This window comes from Haliaeetus albicilla, chromosome 10 (genome assembly GCF_947461875.1).
Source record: "Haliaeetus albicilla chromosome 10, bHalAlb1.1, whole genome shotgun sequence".
Taxonomy (NCBI): domain Eukaryota; kingdom Metazoa; phylum Chordata; class Aves; order Accipitriformes; family Accipitridae; genus Haliaeetus; species Haliaeetus albicilla.
Genome location: NC_091492.1, coordinates 20622801 through 20644928, shown reverse-complemented (window position 1 = coordinate 20644928; position 22128 = coordinate 20622801). Strand labels below are relative to the sequence as shown.

Here is a 22128-nt window from a genome sequence, read left to right as displayed (position 1 = left end):
GGCCGGCGGCGTTGGCGAGCCGGGCCGGCTGCAGGTGTGCAGGGTGGCAGTGCGACAAATGCCGTGGATTTGGTTGGGTTTTTTTTTTAAATGGGTGCCTCAGTGGCAGCACCTGCGGGTGTCTCAGCCCTGACAGCCCCGGGAGGGAAGCGGCTGCCCAGCGCTAGGCGGCTGGGCAGCCGCTTCCCTCCGGGGGCTGTCGAGGAGGCGCGAAATATGTCTGAACCTCGCTTATTTTATAAAGGACGACAGGGTGACCACCGCCTGGGGAGGGAGGAGCGGCCACCGAGGGGCGAAGTGACCCCAAATCCTCCCTCCTGCGGCGCGACGGCGGGAGCCTGACGGCCGGTCTCCTCACGCCGTTCCCGCCGGCGACAGCCCGTCATGTCGTGCGTATCCCGACTTGAGGGTGGTTTTCTGGAGCCACGTGTTTTATTTAATTTGGCAGCAGGCGGGTATGAGGGTTGGTACTCAGGTCGGGTTATAACAGGATGTTTTTTGGTGGTGGGTGCCTGTAATCTAACTGCTCTGTTCACTAGCGATCGCAGGGAACTGAAGTGGGTTTAGTACTGCCTTCAGGCGAGCATGTCTTTGCTTACTGGTGTTTGGTAGTGATTTTGATTATGTGGTTTTTTAAGTGACATGTATGAAATGCAGTCTGATTAGGTGTGACTGAGTTACAGCTAAGAGTGCACATGGGTATGGATTTGTAGGTAAGCGTGTGCCTTCTGACCTTACTTTTCCTCTTTTTGAGAGGTTCCCACTTCTGTGCCCCAGCATAAAAGATAAGATAAATTGTTTTAACAAACTCTATTGTTGTCCCTTTTGTCTTTACCTGGGGCTTGTTGTATAAATATCACCAGATGTTCCTCTCATTGCAGCTGCTTCATGCACTCCCAGCCTCACTTTTGTCTAAATCAAGACTGTCTACCACAAAGTCCCTTGTTGTGAGCTTGCTTCTGTTTTTTCCCTTTGAAATATAAAAATAAATTAGAAGTGTGAAGGATATAGTGGCATGTTATTTTCCACTTGTAGCTAGCACAGTTCCCTAACTTTGAAGTTACTTGGTTTGAAATCTAGGTTAATATGACTTAGGTGGATTTGCCTAGGATTGGTACTTCAGGAAATTTTGAAAAGTTTCTGAGACATTGTAACTGAATATCTGTTTGTGAGCTGATGATAGGTCTTTCCCTCATTTAATGTTCATAGTCTTATTCAGGATTTGGCTGAACATGAGGATAGTATATGTATTTGCTGAGCATCTCTTGTTCAGCTGTGTCACAGGTCTGTATAGTCAGGGCTTACTGCCATCACTGATACACTAACAAGTGAATAATTGACATAGTAACTTCTCTTTCATACCTTTTTACATGATAAACACACCTTGTCCTTTTTTAAAAAATGGATGTTGCAACCAATTCTATTCGATCAAAGGTTTATGTTGTTTTTTATAACACTAAAGATGTTTTAAAGTTGTGTTTGCGTATGTGAGCACAAAAGAGTTGGTTGAACAGATTAGATCTTTACATTGGGAATTGCTTTTGTTGCAAGGGCTTCCTGTCTGCTAACTGTATGTATGGCAGGGAAGTGATTCTTCTCTCTCCAGAAACAAGAAAAATGCATACTAGACAAACTCTAAGCCTTTCCCACTTAAATGTTCAGACTATGAGGTTCCTAAATATATACATTGCAAGGAATAGGCATTTCTGGGACTTAACAGCCTTTGCTCTGTTGGTGCTTAACTCCCTGAAGACTTTCATGCTGTTTGCCTGTGTAGGGCGATCTTGACTCTTACCCTAAGGGCCAATCATTGTGTTCAGAAATAGGAGTTTTACAGCTGGTATATGTGAATAGTCTAAGTATATATGTAAAGTTATGTTACAACAAAAGCTGGTTTATGCAATCAAGACAACTGTGGAAGACAGAGGCAAGAACACTATAAATCTTTGCTAATGAGCAGTTATTGTACAAGAGTATAGCAAAAGGTAGTAAGCTTTTAGCAGTTTGGTATTTCACATTGGTCATTAACCCACTTTCACCCAAAATTGAACAAATGACAGGTCAGCTGCTGCCCTGCTGAGTGGGAGAGAGGGGATCTTGGCAGATGGTTCCTCTTTCCCTCCTCTTGAAGGGGGGACACCCTGTAATGCAGTGTTAGTACTTTGCTGACTGCATATTAACCTTCATTAGCTCCTTTGGGTACACAGCCAAAGTTTGATAGGCCTTATCAGAATATATATTTTTGGTGAGACAATGAAGAGATCCTAGTTCCAGGTCGCTCTGTCCTGATTTTGTATTAAAGATTTCTGTATCAACAGCAGTGTCATTTCAGTAAAAAAATCTTACGCATATCAGCAAAAAGATTCCTCACAGCTGCCATGATCAGCACAAAAAGCGTTTAAGGCTTTGTATTGCACAAGGGTGAGCAATGAGGAAATCCATGTGTTAGCTTGGGTGAAGGCGTAAGCCTGCATTAGCCATAGCAGTCCTGTGGCAAGACTTTGGCAGCATTAGAGATCATTCCAACAGTGGTTTTAGCTGCAGTATTGTAGGACTGTTGTATGGTAGAAAATACATACTATTTGTCTCTGGTTCTTCTCTTCCAAGCCTGTCTTCTCTTTCCACAGAAGTAATGTCTTGTGACAGAATCATGAATTATAATACATGTGTTTTTTTCTCTATATTGCTAATTTTGACGTAGCTTCAGTTTTCTCTAGTCCCTGCTGTCCCTCTTCCTTTGTAGGTTTTGTTTTTTAGTTGGTCAAAGCTGCTGAGTTTAGTTTCAGTTAAGATTAAGTGAATTGCTTGTAGGAAAAAACCTGCCAATAGTTATGTTTCTGCCATAGAGGTGGTGTAATAAGACACGTGACTTAGGGAAATAAGCAATTCCTGCCCTGAAGGCTTTAAGGATACAAAACAAACAAGGATAGAGAAGAGAATGAAATGCCAAATCTTGAGTGAGCTGTTGCACACAGCTTCATACAAATCCTAGTTGTCAGCAGATACCTGAAGTTGGGAATAACAAAAGCAGACTCAGAGTGGGAGAAAGAGTTTGTGGGGACAAAACAAGCTAGGTTGAGAGATACTGTGGTTGTTCTTTCCTGGGTAGAGTAGGGCAAGAAACAGTCAAGGTCATCAGTGACAAAATTGTATAGAACTGCAGCCACATGCTGCTAATTGACCTGCAGGCATTTGAACAGTCACAGGGTCTGTAGTTACAGGTAATTAAATGTACTTCTGAACTTCAGACCATGAGGTAAATCACGGTGACTCTTAGTGCAAAACTGCCTGTGTATGAATACATCAGATTTTATTTGATTTGAGTGATTCAATTAATTTGAATCAAATCAAATCATCAAAATGCCCAAGTATTCAAAGTAATGTTTATGCTTCTGACCAAGTCGTACTTTCCATGAAGAAACGGGAATGATGACTAGGACAAGTGCAGGAAGAAATCATAAAGCTGTGTAGTTATCACTAAAATGATGTTTTATATCCATGAGTCAATTCTTAACACATTACTCAGTTTTATCCTTTAGCTGGAAGGGCTGAGAATTAACATGGAATATTTTCAAACTGGCAGTCAGATGTCATAATAATAGCTGTAGTATTCTTATTTTTTCCACTGACATTTGTTCAGAGTGATTTGCCTTCTGAAATAGATTTGCAACTACTGTCCAAGTCAAAGTAAATGAAAAGACTAAATTTGGAGTTGAATGTTATTTTTACGGGTCACAAGTGTTCTTTAAATGCACTTCTTATGGTCAGATTAGTCATGAAGACATCTACTTTGATTATTTGTCCTGCTGTTTTACACTTTTATGCTTTCTGATGATTGCATCATAATTGCAATTGATTATTATAATAATTTATATTCATTTATACAGTAATAACTGAACTTTCTTGTAAGGCAAACCAAATAATCTTACAAGCTCATAGGCCACATGTCTTTTTGAACACTTAGCTCTATTACACCAATAACAGAAAATCAGCTAGTATGTGGTTGGAAACGAATTTGGCACAAAATAGATGGAAGAGTAAATAACAAGGAGAACTGGTAACAACTGGTGAGATTAATTTACTTTTGTTTTCCTTTGCCATTTTGGGCACACTCACCTGTAGAGACTGTATGGATCCCTCTCTCCTAATGAGTTTAATTTTGTTGGGAGATGCCTCGTTATAACACTCCAGCTTTTAAGTTCTGAAATAGCAGAGTTTATTTTCTGGAAGGTTAAAAATTTTTAGTCTAATTAAAAGTGTGAAATTTGATGGCTTGTAATGTATGTGTGACACTAGATAAGATGTTGACTCATGTATAAATGATAAAATATATATTTAGTAATTAACCATCTTTAAAGTATTTCTTTGAAATATTGATGGGAAAATTAATCAGAAGGCATCCGACTAAACAGATAGCTGATTTCTTTTTGCATGATTTAAAATAACATAGTCTCTATTTTAACGTGAAAAAAGCCAGAAGATTTCATGAGTTGGAGATGAATGATGTAATGTGTTTCAGTAAATGGTTTGTACTCCATTTCAGTAGAATCTACTTTTTTATTGATTGAAAATATTCTTTATCATTTTTACATATTTAAAACTATTCTAGTTCAGGGATGTCACGTCAGGATTTCTGTACTGTAGTATACAGGTGTTGGCTTTATAATAAAGGAAGAGTATGAGTATTAAGTTTTCCCTCCAGAAAGCTGTACCTCTAACTGCATGAGCAAAACCTTGTATGTTTGTATGTCACTAGATGCATAGATACATATGTAGTTTGGGTGATTGCATACTGACCTTGCAAAATCCCCATACTCAGGGTTTTTGTTCTCTTAGTTGACAAGTTTACTGTTGGAATAACAAAACCTTTTGTAAAATTAGCGTTACCCCAAAGAAGCACAGAATTCCCCCCCCCCGCTAGATCAGCTGCTTTATTCTAATTGACCCAGACTTTTTAATTTTTCTGTTCTATAGTAAATGCCTGAAGTGTACACAGAGGGTTTAATGAGGGGCAGGGCAAATGAATGGTAGTACATTCTGGTAATTATGTAGGGCCTATTCTTTGTGCAGCTGATTGATAAACTAGTAATCAAAGGTACATTTGCAATTTAAGCTGGTTTCCATACAAGACTGTTCCTTGAATAGAATATTTCTTTCTTGAACTTATATAAAATGGGCCTTATTTAGAATTACTGCTAATTACCAGTATATTCATGTGCTGATAAATTTTTTTAGCAGTAACTTGCTTTTGGAAGGCATGGGAGAATTTCCCGGAGGTTTGAGAAGAAGGTGATTCTTTTCCAAATGGTCAATTCTGAAGCAGAGGAAAATGTTTATTTCATTTCTGTGTTCTTAGGTACTGTTAAATACAGTTGCTAATGGAATAATTTGGATTGAAAGTACTGTGGGTTTTTTCACGTACAGCCTACTCTCTGAGGTAACTCCAAGAAATGAGGCAGTGGGAACTGGGACCGGTTTTGTGGAGGAGGGAGGGAGTGAACTGTAGTATCAGTTAAAAGTCAAGAGTTGGATCAAGGGGATTCTGGAGTAAGTATCTCTTCATATTAACCCTAGGCAAGAGCCCATGCTGTGTTAATAAAATGTGCAACCCTGTTACTAGACCACTTATATCACTTATAACTTACATGTGTTAAGTCCAATAAATTGATTGATTTTTTTAGTACTGAAATAAATCTTATGTTCATGCTTAGAACTTCCAGCTTGGTCTTCCTATGCTTGCTTTTCTGTATCACCTCACTTTGCTTCTATCTGTTCTTTCTTCCTTTTCAACACTGGAATCCCTCAATTCTGTCCTTCCTACGTTTTTGTTTTGGTTTGTTTTCATAAAGGTAGAAGTTCCTTTCTTAGCTTAAGTTATAATGGAATTTGTCTCTTGCTCTGTGTATGTTGTTTTTTTAGTTTATTTTAACTATGCATGGATTTACCTTTGTGTAAGGAAACATAAGAAGTAACAAAAAGGGATTTCTCCATTTACATATGTAAATCATAGGGTGAAAAGGTGAAAAGAATATTTGGCAAGAAAATCCCGGGATAAAAAATTTTGTAATGATTTCAGGTGTCTATATTTTGTTTTAGATTGTGATTTGGAGTCTTGGAGAATTCAGAGTCTTTCCACAATGGGAGAAAGGACAGATTGTACGAAGTCACATAGTTCACTGGCTGAATACAGCCCCGTCAGTAAATCAGACAGGACAGATCCAAGTGACAGCTGTGAAATGCAGGATGGAAACCAAAATACAATGCAACTGAAGAAAGAAATATCTTTGATAAATGGGATAAGCCTTATAGTAGGCAACATGATTGGTTCAGGTATCTTTGTCTCTCCCAAAGGAGTTCTCATCTACAGCAAATCTTATGGATTGTCTCTAATAATTTGGGCGATCGGAGGGATTTTTTCAGTCTTTGGAGCTCTCTGCTACGCTGAACTTGGAACCACTATTACAAAGTCAGGAGCCAGCTACGCGTATATCTTGGAGTCTTTTGGGAGCTTCATTGCTTTTATTCGTTTGTGGACCTCACTCCTAATTGTTGAGCCAACTAGTCAGGCGATTATCGCTATCACCTTTGCTAACTATATAGTTCAACCTTTCTTCCCTTCTTGTGATCCTCCATATTTGGCTTGCCGTCTCATAGCAGCTGCTTGTGAATGTAAGTATTTCTTGAAATTTTCTATGCTAATTTTTTTATCCAGGATTAAGTTTTATTAAAACAAATCCTATCAAGTCCCAGAGTTGTTGCATGCTGAATCTGCAATGGTTTGAGTCACAGTGGGGAAAAGAACAATTTCCAGCACATGAATAACTCACAGGTATTCAGCCAGTGAATTACCATTTTCTCATTCAGAAGCAGAACAAGGTATTTAACTCTTCCAAGTTTACTTACATGGCAAAAATGGGGAAAAAGTTTGTTTTCCTGCAGAGAGGTATATTAAATGAAACCTCAAGATACTTTTGGTGTGGTCTAAGAGTTGTTGCAGAATAGCTCTTATGCTATAAATTCTGGTGTAATTTATTTTAAAATAGCTTCTCAATGTGGACATACTTAAGTAATTACTCTGGTAGGGTTTCAAAAGGTCATTCATTCAAGATTATTCTTTATGCTTGTGATTACCTGTAATATCAGTACAACAGTACCTGTTGTAAAGCTGTTTTGAAAAGTGGAAATTTTGTATGCACATAAAGCATTGAAATGTTTTTAATCAGATAGCCAGCTCTGTTAGTCAACATAGAAGAACAACTGTCCACGTGCTTCAAATCAGGACTGTTCTGCTATATCAAGAGAATGAAACTGTATGACTGTACTGTGTGTGTCTTATTTAGTTTTAGGTATTTCCTACTGAAAGTGTTTATATGCATATTTTACATTTACTGTAAACAGTGAAAAATGTATTCCAGAAAGTCTGTCATGTCATGTCCTTCATCATGTACTGATCAGTCGCCATGTGCTGTGGAGCCTGCCATCCCTATTGACATGATGCTTTTATCATAAAGCTAATACGGAACTTGGGTTTTTTTACTGCCAACAATATGCTACAGGGAGGAGATGTGCGGCTCCTAGCTGGTTCCTTTTTGAGGCAACAGGGAATCTGTTGAAATAGCTCTAATGTTCCTTATTACAGTTGTCTATGCAGGACTATAAGAGGGGAAAGAGAGAGAGCAGCAGTGTGTGCTTCAAATATTTGACCTCTAACTAGCTGTGAACATTATAGCTTCTCTTTCCATTTTTGTAAGTTAATTTGTTACTGTTGGAAAAGCACTAATGTGCTGGTTCAGGTCCAGGTAGTGCGAAGAATAATCACAGACTTCTTCCAAAAAATCTGTCAGCTTACTCAGTTCTGTTCCCTCTGTCTCCCTCCTCCCTTCCAAATGTATGTCCACACTTCATTATGACAACTTCAGGAAAGAAATGAAGAACATGTAATGTCACGTTCACATTCCTTAAACAGATACTGTCCCAAGGTATCCTGGCACAGGTTCAGGAGTGTGGGGGAATCTGCTCTTCCATGTAAGGTATCTCACATTTGAGGGGAGTTAGCCCTTCTAAAAAGCAGTTTGTCAAAAAGCAAGAAATTAAGACAAAGTGATTAAATTAAAACAATTATATAGTGGATATAGAAAGACAACGTGATGCCTTCTACACTTGCTGCTAAGAGAGAGGATTTAGCACCTTTTTCTTTAGTGGAGACATGTGACAGCAAGATCACTCTCATGTAGGTGGAACAACTTACTTTAATGGTCCATTTTATGGTTTAAATGGTTGTTCTACCCTGCTCTAGGGGTCAGTGCTGAGACTCTCACCCCTACTCTACAACTTAATATAGCTGGTCCTGTTAAAGCCTACACTTCTCCCTGGCCTGGCAGGGCTGATGTGTGTCCAGTCCTTAGCGCTGGATACAATTAATACTTCATTAATGAAGTTGCTGGGAGTGGAAGTCTGAACATTGGTTAGGTAAGAGATTGTATGTGAGAATGGGTGGGTTTGTTGGAGAGTTTCTTTTTGTTCTTTTTTTTTTTTTTTTTTTTTGTAACTGTAGTAATAACAATACTAGATCTAGTGTGAAATCACTCCTAGTGTTACACAGCATTACTTGTCAATCATTTTGGCAAATAGAGGTGGCATCTGGTGCTACAGAATTAAACTTGACAGTTCTCAGGAACTTTAAGTAGGTTAATGATAATTAAGTTGAAGAAAACATGAGAGAGTAATTTTAGTGAGAGAGAGGGAGGGGATATGGCTTATTCAGATTCTTAGCTTTCTTTTTTTTTTTCTTTTAAGATAGCAGAGACAGACTAGCATTTCATCTGAAGTACAGACCAAGCCCTAACTCACTAAAATAAGGAGTTAATAATAATTACTCCCAATGAAAGTTGCTTAAAAAAAGTAAAAAATTAATGGCCGAAATAAACCCTGTGAGCAAATACTCCATAGATAATACTGATCATTAGTACTGAAGAGCAGAGACCAAGCAGAGTTGTTTTTTTCCTGAGGGCTCTTCAGGAGCTGCCAGCAGTCCTGACTTTTGAAATTTGATACAACTGGTTTTTTTTTCCCCTCATCTTGCCAAGCTCAGTGGAGTCTTATTCAGCTATTCCACTTGGCCAGACTGTCTTGTATACTAGTGCCATGCTTTTGAGATCCTTACCTTTCTTTTGTTATCTTTTTAAAATTATTACTTTTCTATTTGGTAACTGTGCTATGTACTTGTGAAATCTGAAAGTCTCATTTCAAGTTCCGTTACAATCTTGTGACATAGGTCTGATACTAATTTATTTTGGGATAGACAGAGAAATATACTCGGAATACTCATTACTTACTACCAGTTCTTTAAAATCCAGATTAATGTTGCATTAGCTGTAAAGCATGTTATTTGGTCAGATCTGTTCTAACCTCTCTTAGTAATACAGTTTAATACAACTGGAAAAGAGTATTGAATCACTTGTGACCATATTCAGTATTGCAAGTACTCCATGGATGTTGAACTCATCCTCAGCCTAACAAGGAAGGATAAAAAAACTTTTCAAAAACTATTTTAATATGTTTACCTAAAGGAATTTCTAGATAATCTTTCATTTATCATAACAATATTGATACATTGAAATGAATTATTTCATGTAATGGTTTCTTTACTTTCAGGATAGTTGCAGAATGCAGCTGATGAGAGGTAGTGTTAGGAAAATGGGCATGTAATCAGAGAAGGTGAAGGTCTTTCCTTCCATCTTTTGAAACAGAGTGTTTAGAACATCTGTTTTCTACTGTTTTGTTGCAACCAGTGTGTTTTCAGTATCAGTATATTTTGCTTAGTTTAACCTAAGTGTAACAGGTAAGTGCATATTTAGATTGTAATTTAAAATCTTTGAAAAATTAGTTAAACTGAGTATTGTTCAAATAGTATTTTAATTTTTCTTTTTTCTTCTCCCCACTTCCCCTCCCCCCAGGTCTTCTAACATTTATAAATTGTGCCTACGTTAAATGGGGAACACGGGTGCAGGATATATTTACTTATGCTAAAGTTACTGCTCTTATTGTCATCATCGTAACCGGACTTGTTAAAATATGCCAGGGTAAGCTTACAAAATTAAAGCAAAGGTTTGTATTTATCAGTTAAACTGAGTAACTGCTTTAAAGACTGTAAAATACCTCTGTATGTGTTATCAAATGCCTCAGTACAGGCATAATATAGCCACTTTGAAAACACCAATAATACCAATGTTAGACATTATCATGATATTATATCATGAGAAGCTATCCTATCTCAGTTGACTTTGAACTGTGTGAAAGAAGGTAACTGATTGCTCAGCAATGTTGAGCAATTTACAGCCTGCAGTATGGAATAATAAAGGAAATGAAAACAGCAAAATACAGAGCTAGCAAAATACGATGGGAGTAGAGGAAGCTGTAAATTTCTGTAAGGAGCATACTACTTTACAGTGAGATCAACTGAATAATATTTTTACAAAATGAATTTTGTGCAAGTCTGGAAGTGACTGAACTTAAAGCAAAAATAGATTTGTAAGAACATGTAAGTAGATTTGTGAAACAGTAGCTCTTTTTTTGCTCAAATCCTGAGTACTGTTATAGCTGTTGAGAATTAGAAAGTTGCTGGGGTTTTGGATTTATGTGTGTTTTGGGTTTTTTTTAATTTGTGTGTGTGTTGGGCCTTGTACCTTCAAGTTAGAAGAATTCTGAACTTAGTTTTGTTCTTAGCCTTTCCTTTTGGGAGAATTTATTAGTGTGTTAGCTTAAAAAAAATTACCCTGCTTTCAAAGCTGCCTTAAAGGTCTTTCCTTGGCAATCTGACAATTTGTGTCCTTTGCTCCAACCGGTTATTGTTGAAAGTCCATGAGCAAGGTAATTATTGTGAATGGAGCGAGAATATGCATATGTGAGCACCTTGCTAGAGTATTTAATCCTTAGCACATCTGCCCATCCCTTGTTCTGTAGATACTGAGCTTGTTCACTACTAACTTCCTTGACATTTGTTTCCCTTCTCAATTTCTCAGTAGTTATTCTGCCTATGTCTGTGCCAAGGGAATAGTAATGTCTGATTAGGATAAAAAGTAGGGAAGAGAAGTAAGTGAAGGCATTTTAGAGGCCTCAAATATTTGCCTGGCCAGTTTTGATGAAGTCTAAATGTTTCACGATGCATAGTACAGGGCATGTTTTGGAGTTACATAGTAACTCACCTTTCTGTATTCAGTGTGTTTTTGTGTGTGTCTGTATATGCAAAATAGTCTGAATATATAAAACGTATTGATGAGCTTGTCTTCATTGGCTTCAAGTCAAAAGATGGCAAAAGTTTGCACAAAAAAAATATGCTTTTTCTCTTAGCTTGGGAAAATTTTATCTCAAGTAACAATAATATTTTATGTTCTGTTAATTATTCTCAGTTTTCTATTTTTAATAGCTAAGACTTAAAACATCCATTTAGGTTTTGGGGTTTTTTTTTGTCGTAGTTATCTAAATAGACTGAATCTTTGTTTTCTGTATGGGCGAAATGATTGAAAATTTAAAAAGATATAGAGTGGATTATTTTATAAATATGTATGTTATAAAAAATACCCTTAGCCTGAGTACTGTCATTGACAGTTGTTTGTAGCTTAGTCTGAGCTTAATGTTCCTGAACTTTTTGTACCATTGTGGACAAACTAGGTGTTTAATTATAGAACAGTATCATCCACAGAGCATAATTTTTAGTAGTTTAAATGCTATGTTTATTTTCATGGCTGAATCACAGAGTAGAATTGGCAAAAGGGCTTAATAAGCGCCTTTGAAGGAATTAGGGTTTGTGAGGTTTTTTGTATTTGTGTGCCACATTGAAAAAAATTACTTGCTGTACTTTATTACCCTATACTTCATAGCATCTCTTTCACACGCAGGACATTCATCACACTTTGAGAACTCTTTTGAGGGATCCTCTTTTGATATCGGAGACATTTCCCTCGCACTCTATTCTGCCTTGTTCTCTTACTCTGGTTGGGATACACTCAATTTTGTAACAGAAGAGATCAAAAACCCGGAAAGGTAAACGATTTGAGCTTTCTAAACCTGGGTATTTCCCAAATTGCTTGTTTGTGGCTGTCTTTCACTAACGAGTTCTGAGCTTATACTGAAATGAGTAGAACTGCTCTGCACTTAGATGGTAAGGCTGTGAACAGCCACACTCAAAGATTTACTAGTTTTTAACTCCATTAAAAATTAAAAGGAAAAAAAAAAAGAGAAAAAAAAGATAAGTCTAGATGATTGCAGGATGCTGTATTCAGGGCTTGATAAGCTTTCAGTTCAAGATGTTGCTACTGTTTATTGCAATAGGTGTTAATATTGCAGTGAAACAAAGTATAGTCTGTGCTATGTTTATCTGTGCAATAATTCTGATTTCTTATTTAAGAATGTTACCTTTTCCATGAATTTATGCTCTAAAAGTGTGACTGAATAATCTTGTTCAGTTGTGAGTCTGTAAGCAGATACCTTTATGTTAAAAATAGAATCCCATTTGATCATTTTTACTTCCTATTATAAGCGACAGCTCAGATTGTTACAACCAAAAGATAAAGAATGGAAGAGAGATTTTTCTTCAGTTCTCCCAACTGATTTTGACTTTGCAGTTTGTTGTTACCCCTGAGTTCTATGCTGTGCATTTATTTAACCAGGAAAGTTACCTATTAAAAAGGTAAAATAGCAGATAAGAATTTTAACTCCAAATATAGCTATTTTTAGTCAGACTGAATTTCAGGTTGACAGTGTTTCCTTAAATTGTCTTGCAAAGATTTGTTATACGTATTCAGAAGAGATATATGTTTTGTGTTTGCATCAGTCATTTGGTCCTTCAAATTGTTTTTTTTCCACTGAAAGAGCTCCCCTTTCTGAGTGCTGTTGCAATGCCTTTTCATCCTTTTCAAGTTAGTGTATTGTTCTGTGTTATCAGTTGGATAACTCTTCTATTAGATGTATTGTTTTGAAAAATAGGTTTTTTTACAGGATAGTTAGCTGATGAAAATTTCTATTGCTATTTGTAGGCATCAGTGCCTAATACAAGCTTCGTTCTTGGTAACAATTGTAGCTGATAAAGTGGACTTCAGATTTCAGCTTTCTACATTGACAGTTCTTGGGAATAATGAGGTAGTTTAGACTTATATAAAATTACTCCAAGAATTACATATTTTTCATAGTCACTTGGTTCATAGTGCCCTCATGCTTGTCCAGTGAATAGTTGCAATCCACAAGTTAAATTTGAAATAGTCCCTTGGCTTTAATCTTGGGTGATGCAAAGTCCTTAAAATGCCATTTCAGCTTTTTGCTACATTACATAACATTTCTGAATTAATTTCTAAGTGGTTTTCTAATTCTGTTTCTTCTCTGCACTGAGGTTCACAGGTGTCTTACTGTGAGTGTGCAACCTGGAAGCAGAGTCAGAACTCCCAGTTACTAATTTACTGATTTATGTGGGGGGTTGTGGTGTGTGTTTGTTTCTTTGCTTCCACAACATCAGACAGAGCCAGCTGGAGTTCTGGGCCTCAGGAAATTTTTGAGGAAACTTCCTAAGTGCATTTCATTTTTCTGCTTTGTTGAGTTTTTGTTGGTTTTTTGTTGTTGTTATTGAAAACCGCGTTCATGGCAAATGCTCATCCATGTCACCATGTCATGTTTGATTTCAAACTGGGCAAATGCGAGAGTAACACTCTCAGTTCTGCTTTCCCTTTTGAGACATTTGAATATCCCTGCAAGCTTTGGGGAGAGAATAAGGCTGAGAAAAGCCAAAGCCTAAAACTGAAAGTTTGCTTCTGCTTCTGCTTTGCAGAGTTTCTGCCTGTGGAGCTGCAGACTCAGGGCTGTGAATTTCTCTCAGCTTTAAATTAAATCTTACCTGTTTACATCTAGAGGTTTGCAGTGTTTTCATGTTACTCTAGACTTGTTTTGTATTACTTTCTAGACATATGTTTGCTAGTAAGATCCACCACATCCCAAGATTCACAGCTGTGTAGCAATTTTGGATCTGCCCTCTGTGTCTGTACTTTCTGCAGTTATACAGCCCAGTTAGTTTGTTCTCTGCAGTGATGAGTGCAAATGAGAAGATCAGTGTGGTTCAGTTTAGTGGATCTCCCTGCATCAGTTCTAGAAGTAGGTGCTAGAAGAGCAGCAGCATTCCCCAGGGAGAATGACTGCAGTGACTCAGAGCTCTGCTCCTTTGGGTTCTAGTTGTGGTAATTAACATGGCCAGTAGGAAATAATTTAAAGCGTGTAAATTTGAAGGCTGTTTTTACGGATCTGGAAACCATGAAGTTAGGGTACTTGAAAAGCAGTTGCATAGAATCCCTTTTTACACATAATTTAGGTTTTAAGTGATTGCAAAAAATCTGGGTTTTTTTCCAGTGTTCTATATTAGAATTTCTAGTTTTAAAAGAAACTAACCTCTTCCAGAGATACTTGTTTTGAAATCTTTATTCCATCCTCATACATTTTATCTTTAAGGTAAAGCATGCAAATATAAGTTTATTCTGTTATTAATGGATTTTTTTTTTCCCCTGGGTTGTGGGTTTTAGTTTTTTTTTTTTTTTTGTCTTACAGGAACTTGCCACTGGCTATTGCAGTGTCTATGCCAATTGTGACTGTTATCTATATTATGACCAATATAGCTTACTATACAGTGCTGGATGTTGAAGCCGTTCTTTCTAGTGATGCTGTGGCAGTGGTAAGTTGGCCATGTGGTATTTTGCTATATTATTCACTTTTCACCTTTTAGGGATGCATTTCATTTTGAGTAACAAAACAGGAAAAATCCCTAGTTTATTAGAGTACTTCACTGAATACAGGAGGACAGAACAACTCATCATGAGTAATTTAATCTTAAATAGAAAAGCAGTTAATGAAATCACATATAATAATAGTATCAGATTTATTAAAACAAGCACAGATGCATCGTGTAATGTATTTTGCAAAGACACTAATTAGACTTGTGCACTTTCAGCTGATTGTAAATTAGACTTATTAGTATGTAGTTGTCTTCTCTGCTCCTTTATGCTGCAGTATTTAGAAAGCTGGAGCAGTATGCAGAACAGTGTTGGACGGAGCTACATTCTGTTGAGCTAATAATTGGTGCAATGCAAATCTGTAAATGGATATATCACAGCTCAGCTATGACAAAGTTTAGCTTTGTATCTCCTTTTTAATAACATAAATCACTGTCTTTCCAATATTGTATTAATTCCAACAACTTTTAATATATTGAAATTCATTATTTTTGTATATGGATGGAAGTTTGAATCCAATTAAAATATATAAGCGTCTTAAAGTAAAAGCTGGTCAAATCATGTTTTATACTTAAAGCTAATCATTCAACAATAGTGAAGGGTTTTTTTTGCCCTCTAGCTAGTGAATTAATTGGATAGTACTGGTTACTATGTCCTTTAGAATTGAGACTTGGAAAATTTAATCTTCTTTTTGGTTATTTAAATTGGAGGAAAAGAAATAGCTTTCCTCCCTTTTAGATTCGCAACTGGCTTCTAAAATTTAAGTAGTTAAACAATGGGCAGAGAGTTTTAAATACATCAAAATGAAGGACGTATTCACTCTGTTCCCAATTACTATGATTGAAAACTAGCTTAACAAATCAGCAAACTCTTGTTTTGGGTATTTAGGCAGATGATTCTGCAAAAGCACTTACTTGACTTTCTTTCAAACTTGATTAGTGTAAGCTTTCAAAATAGTTTATGGTAAATGTGAGCTGTAACTTGTTATTTCAAATGTAATTATGCAGATGTTTATTTCAAAATGTATTGAAAATAAACTTTAATTCTTTGCCTCATTTTAGCTGGAGTATGAAAATACAAAACTGTCATAAAATATATTGAGAAACATTTGGTAAAACACTTCAGAATGAAACAAAACAAAAATTGGCAGAAAATATTTCATTTTGAATAAGCTAAGGGGTAATAAAACCTCCAGGACTATTTGTTTCTGTTGTAGGCTATAGTATCCCATATAAAGTACCTTCCAGTGACTGATAATGGAATTTTTAATTCTTGTCTATAATTAAGTAATACAGACAAAACTAAAAGCCAATACACAGTCCACTGTCTGTCCTGACCTCTGTAAAGCAGCACGCTATTGTTTTTTTTTCTAACAAAGACTTGGAAAATACACTTCTTTGACAGCAATGAAATTCTCCAATCCAGCCTATCCTCTAAGAGTATTCTGTGCCTACTCTACTGTTCCTGCCCTTAGTCATCAGAGGGGTTTATGCAGCCATTTGGTGAATGGGATCAGGAAAACTGATCCACCCTGGGAGACTGGGGGAGTGATTCACTGTGGGCCTGTCCAATCTGTGTTGCTGTACACAGGAAGTGGTAGCACTGCAGCAGCAATCGGAGGCCAGATAAAAGAGGGATGACGGATGCCTGAACCTTACTACACTTGTGAAACCCAGGCCCAAGTTTTTATCATTTTATATACACTTCATTTAATTGTTCTTTGACATTGTTCTTGACCAAAAGTGAGTATATATTTGGGTTTTTTTGGTGTGTATATACTATACACGTGCTGTGTAATTTTATGTGAAACTGTAATACTCAGAACTGGACAGATCAGGTCGTCTTCTCTAGTATAGAATGCATCCAGACGTGGAAGAGAAAAAAGAAAGACTTAGGAATCAAGACCTTAATCAATCTAATTGCATGCAGAGATACTGGGTGACCAGGATAAGAATGAAAAAATATGTTTGTGATTTCCAGAGTTATTAGGGGATTTATGTTTTGTGCTAGTTTTAATGGAACTTAACCGAATGAATGACTTTGGAAGTCTAGAACTGTGCTTTTTCACTAGGTCTCAGGATTGCCAAGTACTTGCACTTAAAAGCTTAACTAATGTTCTATCTGCTCATCTTTGCTGAGATGTCTCACCGGCTTGCAAACAATGGTCTTCTGATTGCCACTACTTATATGCCTTTTAGAATGATAAGGTGAAAGTGCAGCTGAAGTTTAATACCTAATACATCACTCATTGCTGATATGAATTTAATTACCCAGTTTTATGAAACCAGCTTTAGGCTTGATCTACTAATACGTGAGCAAGTAGTGTGGACCTCTGGAAGGATGTCAGTAGAGTGGAACAGTTGACACTGAGGACCTGACATGCACACTATTCATACTTCAGGGGTATTTTACTTTGGACTACCTCTAATGAGGTCCTGTGGACTGAATGCTTATGTGTGGTTGGATTGCAGTAGGGGAGTGCAGTAGGTACGCTCTTGAAGTTCATCTTCCGATTTAGCCTCTTCTAAAAGGCAAGCTCCCTTTAGCTGTGATGTTAAACAGTGTGAACCAAAAAGCATTAAGTGGCAATATTGGGGAGAGTTGCTTCAAAGGTGCACTTGCAGTTCAAATTAAAACACTCATAATGCACCCATAGTTTTCTAGTGAATAGGAAGAAAAAAAAGAGCTAATGACTGTAATGGTCTGTATTTGAAAACCCTCCTATAATACAGAAATGTAAAAATCTTCATGGTGAAATTTCTCTGGGTGGTGGAAGAGAATTTTATCCTCAGTGGAATCTTTTAGAAGACTTAGGGCATTGTGGTCAGTGGATGAATGAAGAAAGGACATGAGAATTAAGCCATTCAAAAAACTAATCTGCTGAAAATGAGCCACGTTGATCTGCTCACATATTCTACATGTGATATATGATACAGATTGCTGTAGTTTCCTTATTGTGCTTTATGTAGTTTTAGGGTGAAAATTACAGTAATGATTTTTTAAAGAAACATGGTAATAATATTGCTGCATTTTAGAGTCTTTTGTGTAGTAAAGCAGCAGTTAAATTTAATCTTTCCTTGTTGCTATTTTGGGAAGGAATGGAGTAGCTTTCTCCTATTCATTTCAGTCAAGAGGCTTCGAGCTAGAAAGCGGGAGGAAAGCTATTTCCAGTTTCTAAATTATGGGAGTAAAAGTTGTATGTAAAAGAAATACTAGTAATAGTGTATCTTTGCACATTACCTTGCATACTGTTTTTCTTGGTGGCTGGGTGGTGAACAAGGGATGATTCAGAAAAAAAATGATAAAATGTCCTTCTTTTACTTTAGTATTAGCTTCATTATGGTATAGTCTCAGTGTTGGGGCTAAGAAACTAATTTTTTTAAGCTCTTTTTTGTTGATGTAATTTAAACAATACAGCAACAGCTAGCTTAGAAGTTCTGCAAATGCTCTTCAGATGGTTGCTGATCATGTAAAAATCACTTCCTTTTTCAAAGATTCCTGTCAGTTTCACAGTTGACTTCTGTTTTACCTCCTTAGGCAAACCATCACAACCCTTATTGGTTTTTGCATGTGAAGCAGTTACTCTGTAGCACAAACACACTTAAAAGAAATAAATAAAAGCAGAAATTTTCTCTCCTCTTCCTCTGTCACTGAACAACTATTTTTTTTTTTCATCTGAGAGCACCATTGTATTTTTTGTTTGTGAAGAGGGCAGCTGGCTCCACAAGCACTTTTTGGGCTGCTTCATCTTCTAACAGGAAAGAACGTACTGGCTGCCAGTGCATAGCCTGTTAGCTGCTTCCTGTGTTTGGTCATGTCTGGGATGTTTTGATTGAGTTCATACAACAGGTAATATTTGGCAGCTTACTTCTTCTTGGACAAACTAAAAATGATTCCTGGTTGAAGCAAATAGTTGGTTGGCCTGCATAGCCGGCTGTCATTTTTCTTGGAGCTGTACAGCTTTCTTGGTAGATTGGGGATAAAGATGACAACTTCAGTTGCATCTTTGAATACCATCTTGTGAGTCTAGCACTGATCGATCCAATTTACCCTGGTGTACTTGTATTCTAGGGCAGACTTACTTCACTTCGACATGCCCTCTCCCTCAATGAACCAGGAATATGGGAGGCTGTGTGTTTTAGCTGTTTTATTCTTCTTTGGTGTGTAGTTTAGCAAATGATGAGTCTCTTTCTTCTAACTGAATTCAGCCAGAAATTCTTAAATTACTCTTAGACCTTTTAGGTATTACTTCTCTTCCTTCATTTGGCCAGTCATTTGCTTCTTTTCTGAAGATGAAAATTTGCTTGTCTTTGGCTGCCAGTGTCATGTCCACCTTCTTTGCTTGCCCTGGCACCTCCCAGTAAGGTTCCTTTGGATGAAATGCACATTCTGTACCTTATAATGAAGAACTCTTCATAGGGACAGGCAGTTCTTTTTAGAAGAGAGCTGTTTAGTACGTCATTTGCCTTCTTTCTTGGAGGTAGCTGTAATTCACTATCAATACAGCACTCCTGTTGCCAGTTATGTAGAAGTTCTCTGGCTTTGGAGGCCAAGCTGAAAAGCTGAGCCAGAACTTGAAACAGTGCGACATAATATTTTCAATATGAGAAATGTAGGAGACTTTGGAAAACATTGAACCGTTATTCTACAGCTAGCTATTAAAAATGCTAAGAACAGTACAAACACCTGAGAAGATTTAGGTGAAATATCTTCAGCACCTCCGTGAACAAAACTGTTTTACTCTTGGAGCTGGCATCTGTAATCTTAACGTGGGCCATGCAGAAGAGACATGTTACATGCAGTAGACATGCAATATATTAATGCAGTAGAGTAGTGCTTGTTTCTCTTACCATAAGATTGTATTGAGTGACCTAAATATGAAGAGAGAATTTCATGCTGGACGTTGCACTGCACTGGTACCTTTTTCTCCAAGAAAAGGCATTGCCAATAATACAAGGACAGAATTAGGTCTGTTTGAGTAGAATCAATCAACAGAATGGTGGTTGACACAAGAATTACAGGAAACCCAAACATATAAATTGCCTTCTTTTGCACCTTCACAATTTTCTTACTCTGTTTTCAGTTGATGTGCACTCTCTTTCCTTTCTTTAATATATGTGATGTTAAATCTAATTTGGTCAAACTGAACAGATGTCATACAGTATCTTGACAAATTTAATCTATGGCAGTGGAAGAAAACTTCATCTGCTCAGTGGCTTTTTTGCATGTGTGGCTTCCTGATTGCCATAAATCAGAGTTTCTTTGTTTCCTTTAGGAGGTAGCTCCTTAAAGGCCTGAGAAGCTAAAAATTGAGAAAACAGACTGTAGTTCTGACTGCCAAATCTTCCTGCAATTTGGGAATGTATTTATACTCTGCCTCAGGAGAGAAGTAAAAGCAGAATTAATTGCACTTCCAAGATACTAGTCAGATTGCTTATATACATTAATTTCCTTACGGCTCTATATCACTTTCAGGGTAAGAATGTTATAGAACTAAGCCTGGAAAAAGCTCGCATGTGCGATAGGATCTTGAAATGAGCTACACAAAGATGCTCTGTAGTTGCCTTTTAAGCCTTGCTAATGGAAACACCTCATAATATTTGGGTATAGTTTTGTGTAACTTTCTTATTCATGTTAGGCTACATTCTCTTTGCATTTATCCACCTGATCAATACTGTTTAGTGCTTTGCCAGCCTAGCATGTGCTCGCAGCTCCATATGCTCTCAGTGTAGTCTGACATTTTTTGTGTGCCTCTAAGTGCACTTTTTGTGTGCAGCTAAGTGTGATGAAACGGTACTCATCTTGTGATTTGTAACATAAATGTGGATCTTTCTAATCATCTGTGTGCCTGAATTACTGGGTGTGAGGCAGTATCCTGTGTATTTTGTCGTGGCAGCTCTTTATGCGGGCCAATTCCTGCTGCTTTTAGTTCAACCTGTTTGTATAGAACTGTTTGGATCTTTAAAAGGACAAAAAAGTGTTCTTGCAAACCATTCTGTGATGGGTTGACCCTGGCTGGACGCCAGGCGCCCACCAAAGCCGTTCTATCACTCCCCCATCCTCAGCTGGACAGGGGAGAGAAAAATATAACAAAAAGCTTGCGGGTCGAGATAAGGACAGGAGAGATCATTCACTAATTACCATCACGGGCAAAACAGACTCAGCTTAGGGAAAATTAGCTCACTTTTTATTACAAATCAGCCAGAGTAAGGTAAATGAGAAATAAAACGAAATCTCAGAACACCTTCCCTCCACCCCTCCCTTCTGCACGGGCACAACTTCACTCCCGGATTTCTCCACCAAGCCCCCCCAGCGGCACAAGGGGGACAGGGATGGGGTTTACGGTCATCACATGTTATTTTCTGCCGCTTCACCTCCTCAGGGCGAGGGCTCGTCACACTCTTCCCCTGCTCCAACGTGGGGTCCCACCCACGGGAGACAGTCCTCCACGAACTTTCTCCAACGTGGGCCATTCCCACGGGCTGCAGTTCTTCACGAACTGCTCCAGCATGGGTCCTTTCCACGGTGTGCAGTCCTTCAGGCACAGACTGCTCCAGCGTGGGTCCCCCACGGGGTCACAAGTCCTGCCAGAAAACCTGCTCCGTGGGCTCCTCTCTCCACAGATCCGCAGGTCCTGCCAGGAACCTGCTCCAGCGCAGGGTTCCCACGGGGTCACAGCCTCCTTCAGGAACCCACCTGCTCCGGCGTGGGGTCCTCCACGGGCTGCAGGTGGATATCTGCCCCACCATGGACCTCCCTGGACTGCAGGGGGACAGCCTGCCTCACCAGGGTCTTCACCACGGGCTGCAGGGGAATCTTCGCTCCGGCGCCTGGAGCATCTCCTCCCCCTCCTTCTGCACTGACCTTGGTGTCCGCAGGCTTGTTTCTCTTACATGTTCTCACTCCTCTCTCCGGTGGCTGTTTTCCGCGTCCCAACTTTTTTTTTTCCTTCTTAAAAATGTTATCACAGAGGCGTTACCACTATCACTGATTGGCTCGGCCTTGGCCGGCGGCGGGTCCGTCTTAGAGCCAGCTGGTATAGGCTCGCTCTCTCTCGAACACAGGGGAAGCTTCCAGCAGCTTCTTACAGGAGCCACCCCTGTAACCCCCCCCGCTACCAAAACCTTGCCACATAAAACCAATACATTCCACCCCTCGCCTCTGTGTATCACATTTTTAAGAAATATCATTAAAATCTACATTCATCACACAAAATCTTCACTCACATTAACAAAAAGAATCCCCCACACCAAAATCAAAATAATATCATCACAAAACCGACAAAAAGTGGACAATTTACACACATTCCACCCCTTGTCCCTTCACCACAATTACAACAATAAAATTTCCCCACTCATCAAGC

At 38.1% G+C, this 22128-nt stretch overlaps 1 protein-coding gene across 1 annotated transcript in view; it reads left to right on the top strand.

The window, feature by feature from the left end:
- Positions 1 to 22128, top strand: part of SLC7A6 (solute carrier family 7 member 6) — a 33026-nt gene that overhangs the window by 305 nt on the left and 10593 nt on the right. The window contains exons 2-5 of the mRNA XM_069793721.1: positions 6097 to 6669; positions 9957 to 10082; positions 11898 to 12042; positions 14584 to 14707. Of these exons, the coding sequence (XP_069649822.1) occupies positions 6138 to 6669; positions 9957 to 10082; positions 11898 to 12042; positions 14584 to 14707 (927 nt within the window). The 5' untranslated portion in view covers positions 6097 to 6137. The remainder of the gene's footprint in view (positions 1 to 6096; positions 6670 to 9956; positions 10083 to 11897; positions 12043 to 14583; positions 14708 to 22128) is intronic.